The sequence below is a fragment of the Limulus polyphemus genome, unplaced genomic scaffold (assembly GCF_000517525.1).
Source record: "Limulus polyphemus unplaced genomic scaffold, Limulus_polyphemus-2.1.2 Scaffold115, whole genome shotgun sequence".
Lineage (NCBI taxonomy): Eukaryota > Metazoa > Arthropoda > Merostomata > Xiphosura > Limulidae > Limulus > Limulus polyphemus.
The window spans coordinates 558,483-563,976 of record NW_013665725.1 but is presented as its reverse complement, the minus strand read 5'-3'; the positions used below and the strand labels follow the sequence as shown (position 1 = coordinate 563,976).

Sequence of the window (5,494 nt, the reverse complement as noted above, 5' to 3'; positions counted from 1 at the left end):
AATTAAACTTTGGATTATTTTCACCAGATAATTAGAAAGAGCCCGTCAACGAAAAAACAACGTCACAACTTTAAAATAAAAGCTTTTAGTGGCACCTTTGTGATATATAAATTTTTGTATGTCCATTTAGGCATTTGCTTTCAATATTATGACATCTGTCAATATACTTACATATTTTTGTTATAAAGCTAACGTAAACAAGAAATGTTTAGTTTTCGTTCTCTCTTTCCTCTCCTTTTAGTTGTGAAGCTTATACAAATATGCGGCAAATTTAGTGACATGATTATGTTGCTTACTAGAGACCACAAAAACTCAAAAAGATTCAAAGGTTTGATTAAAACCATATTATCACAAAGCAAGAGTGACCTTAAACTGATTTGTTTTAGTCCCCCGGTGCCACAGCACTATGTCTGCGGACTTACAACGCCAGAAACCGTTGTGGGCAGAGCCCAGATAGCCCATTGTGTAGCTTTGTGCTTAACTTCAAACAAACAAACAGTCCTCCGCTGGTTCAGTTGTAAACTAAAAGGCTTATAATGTTAAAAATCGGGGTTCGATCTCCGCGGCGGAGACAGCCAATTACGTAGCTTTGCGCTAGAACAAACAAACAAATTGATTCGTTTGAGCAAATGGTTCGTTAATTTTTTTTGTAATGGCTTAGTATAGCCTATAGTTCAGAGCAACATACTTGTTAACCCCATATCTTGTTGAATAATACTCACTGGCAAAACTTCTCGTATAGTCAGCTAGCTGTTATTTATGTTTAAACTATACATTTATTATGAGTTAAAATTTCATTAAAATGTGCACAGAAAACAATTATTTTCAAAATGTAGCGAAAAACAAAAGTAAGACCTTATTTTTCTGGGGTTTCGACTTCTGTGCCTTCTTTCACAACAATCACGTGACTTTATCATGTAGACCAGCGGTATTTTAGTTTTTACTTGTTTCTATTCCTCTTTAAACATATATATATATATATATATCTAATACCACATATAGAATATAAATATATATATTTGTATGTTATTTATATGCTATAAGATAGACGTAATTTATCAATTTCTATAACATTAAATCAACATTTCCCCTGAAGGTGGCACTTTTCAGGGACAATTCAAATGGGCAATTTTTGTTTAATTTTAATAATATCTAATAATTCATTTTTAATTAACTGTAATAAGTCTCACACAGTCGACTTATTTCGTGTTACAATTTTATTCAAACTAAATATTAGCCCCCCAGTGGCACAGCGGAATGTCTGCGGACTTACAACGCTAGAAACCGGGTTTCGATACCCGTGTTGGGCAGAGCACAGATAACCCATTGTGCAGCTTTGTGCTTAACATCAAACAAACTAACTAAGTATTATATAAAGTCAAGTTTAGTTTATTATATGTAGAGGTGTTTGTGTCAATAAACTTTCAGTTTAGTTAGGTGAAACAATCTCTTGTTCACGATACTTTTTAAACTTTTTCACACTTACACATGCTAACTTATAGCTCGCAGAAAAACTAGTTTTAAACTGTGTTGCCTTTATTCTTGAGTAAGTCACGTGTTGTCGTAGTTCCCCGGTGGGACAGAGGTAAGTCTTCGGATTTACAACACTAAAATCGGGGGTTCAATTCCCCCCGGTAGACACAGCAGATAGCTTGATATGGCTTTGCTATAATGAAACACACACACATTGTCGGAAGAAATTTATTTGGTATTTCTATATCTTCCCATGGTTGGTGTTGCTGGAGAATTTCAATGATGTAGGGATATAAAAATACCAAAAACTAGCTCTTCTCTAGTGATTAGGTAAAGTGGGTAACAAATACACTTTGGACAATTTCCCCTACCGAAATAAGTCGACAGTCTTTGATTATCTTACTTTAGCTCAGATTCTGATATATCCATAAACACAGGTGAGAGGGTGCAGTCCTCTATTATTAAATACTTTCGTCCACTGAATCCATACGTCATTCTACACATCGTGTCTTCTGAATCAAGTACTTTCGTCTACTCTCAAACTTTATGGCCCAGTCTCTTTATTTGTTTTAATGAAGCCAAGGCTCAGATATACTTTGCAATACATATTCTGCGGAACCTCTAATTAGAACTTACGAATACCACAATCTAAATTCTCAGCTGTTATGATGTAAAGATCGTCAATATGTTCTTATAAGAAAATAATGACTACTAAAAATGTACCAATAGGCAGACAAAAATCTGAAGCATACAGACAGAAAAAAAAAGATAGGTAACTAGATAGATAAATATATGAATGGCTAAAGAAACAGTCTTTTTCAAAAAAGTAGTAAATAGTTCGACGTCCAGATACATAAGTGAATATAAACAGGCAAGTAAATATGAACAGACAGACGTCCAGAACAAATATGAACAGTTCGACGTCCAGATACATAAGTGAATATAAACAGGCAAGTAAATATGAACAGACAGATAGGATGGCAGGCAGGCAGAAAAACAGACAGATATATAGATAAAAAAAAAATTGACGTCCATCTAACTGATAGAGAAAGAAGCATACTGATACTTACAGCTGGAGGCAAAATATGCCAAGTTTTTATTACTATTATAAACTTCGCTGCACCAATCGGTTTAAAAAGGTTTATGTACTTGGACAATATGAATGGACTTTTGCTTAAACCAGTGAAATTTAACGAAAAAAGTACTGTAGAGAAATATTATATTTGCGCTAATAGTATGAGGTACGAAATGTGTATTAAACTGTTATCAACTAGAGTTATAGTGATTTAAATCTAAGGAATTATTAAGAACTTCAGCCTAAGAGTCAACTTCCATTTTGAATCTCAAACCAAATATTTAGAAATATAAACGAAGACAAGCCTATAAAACAAGTTCACTAGAAATGCTTCTTGTTATAATTCAATAAACTGAAAACTTTATGATTATATTGCATTGGGCTTTTGTTCTTGTTCGTTTATTGTTAAGTACAAAGCTACACAATGGGCTATCTGTTGAAACCCGGTTTTTAACGTTATAAGCCCTCAGCCTTACCGTTGAGCCATTGAGTGAGGGAGGTGTTGCATTGAGTATCAGTTTACAACTCTTAAAATTAGTTATTCCCGTAACGTAACAATAAAAGACAACAAGTAACCTGTTGGTCCATCTAGGATGCCCTATCCACTAAAAAAATCTCTCAAAGCCAGCATTTATAATTTAAATATTCATCAAGTTTCCCTTAAATTCCTTATATGAACTGACTCCACCACATCCGTTTCAGAAGCCAGCCACCCTGTTAGAAAAATAAAGCTGCTTTAGCTGAAGATTACCTCTTCCCTGCCAAAATTTATATCTGTGTCCCCTAGTCTTACCATTAAATATGGAAAAAATTATGCATTAACACTATCAGTTCCCTTAACAATCTTAAACACCTCACTCAGATCCCCTCCATTTTTCTTTATTTCAATAGAGTACAAGTGTAGGGATCATAACCTATACTCATATGATATCCTCTCCATCCAAGGTATCCTCCTAGTAGCCCTTCTCTGAACCATTTCCAACAATTCAATGTCCTTTCTTGGGTATGGACCTCAAGAGTAAACACAATACTCCAAATGTGGCCTAACCAGTGACCTATAAAATGACATTATAACCTCTTTAGACTTGTATTCAATATTTTTGTAGATACAACCTAATATCTCATTTGCTCTGCCACTCACGGCAGCACGTTGCATGGATTGCTTAAGAGACTGGTCAACCAGAACATCAAGGTCATTTTTTTCATACCACTGTTAAAGACAAGATTATGCTTATAATTTCGATTGTGATATACCACTTGCATTTATTGTAATTAAAAGTCAACTGTCATTTTCTCGCCCAATCAATTAAATCATTTCCCAAAATAGTAACATCCTTTTCACAGCCAGCAACACCCAAAAAGTTAATACCACCAAGAAATATATATAATCTATTGATCATTTCTTCATTTAGGTCACTGATGTAAACCACAAATGGCAAAGGTCCTAACACTGAACCCTGAGGTACCCCACTAGTAACAATTATCCCCCACCCCTGTAGAGATAATTTTTTAACAATCCTTTTATGTGATACCTTATCTAATGTTTTCTGAAAATCCACACCTTTATCCTCATCTACGTAAGCAGTAACCTCTTCAAGGATCGTCAAAAGATTAGTAAGGCAAGATTTTCCCTAGTGAAACCATACTGATTATCCAACAAAATTTTAAACTTATTGTAATCTTCAAATTACGGTAATTAAGTATGCTGTTGTTGTATACCTGTAAAATGAAATTATTAACACATTGTAAAAATATAATCTCGGCTAACAGTCAAAAAATCACACCAAAAAGTATAATTTTGTGAACGTTCCACTTAGATAAACACGTGACGTCACCACAGCTTTTCTTCTCTCACCAATTGGCTTTATCGTCAGATCACGTGACGACGTCATTTTTCCGTTAGTGTCATTAACTGACACTTACAAATTACAAGGCACTGTGCCTCATCTACAGTACAAACGTATTTCGCCGCCTCGCGCACAACATTGGTTTTCTATTTTTCTCTACCAAATATAACATAAAACTTATAATTTATATCCAAAAAATGGCCGAAAACAGAGCATCGAAGTCTGGTTTTGCAGCTGAGGCTCATAAAAAGGTAAGTTGATGTTACAGTCTCCAAACGTAATTACGATGCTGAAGCTGCATCTGATGTTGTCGTTATTACTATTAGAGAAGTAGTGAAAAAATAATAAAGTAAAACAAATATATCGTCGTAAGATCAACAACAACAACTGTTATTATACGATATCAGTTCACACTTAGTTAACACAAAGCTACAATCTAGTACAAATATAAAAATTTCTTCAAATATGCAAGAGAGCAGTTTGTATGAATTTCTTACGAACCGAATTTGGTTGAAGCTAATTTATCAACTGAGGAAAATGTTTTATTACAAAAAGGAAAAAGATTGGCAAGATTCGTACAAAAGTTCAGTTTAAAATCACGACTTCTTTACTTTATAGATTTCCTACTTCCAATATCTGTATGAGTTATATGTGCCAGACATTAAGAAAAGATAGATACTTTATTTTTCTTTATTCTTTAGAAGTTTTATTTATCCTCATTCTTCTAAGTAATGTAGGATTTTTATTTTCTCAAAAAATGAACTTCAATCAGTAATTAAATGATTAAAAGACATTCACATACAAAATTTAATTTTTTAACAGTACATTAATTAAGAAAAACGTGGCAAAGTTTTTATAATTTGTGTGACTATGGCAACCAACTGACAATTCCATGTATTTTTACGTGAAATGAATCTTTTTGCTTTTTATGTAATCTTCTCGAAAACAACAACAACAACAAAATGTTGAACTGAGTTGTTTAAACATTTGTTTAACAATAAGTAAAAGCTTGGAATGGTCTATCCTTTCATCGAGGGTGTGGCTGTGGGCATTCCAAACTTTTACTTGTTGTTAAACAAATGTTTAAACAACTCTGTTT

The 5,494-nt window shown here is 33.6% G+C and overlaps 1 protein-coding gene across 1 annotated transcript in view; it reads left to right on the top strand.

The window, feature by feature from the left end:
- The first annotated feature begins 4,470 nt into the window (after positions 1-4,470).
- Positions 4,471-5,494, top strand: part of LOC106471806 (myophilin-like) — a 22,409-nt gene continuing 21,385 nt past the window's right edge. Inside the window, exon 1 of the mRNA XM_013932431.2 lies at positions 4,471-4,646. Within this exon, the coding sequence (XP_013787885.1) occupies positions 4,593-4,646 (54 nt within the window). The 5' untranslated portion in view covers positions 4,471-4,592. The remainder of the gene's footprint in view (positions 4,647-5,494) is intronic.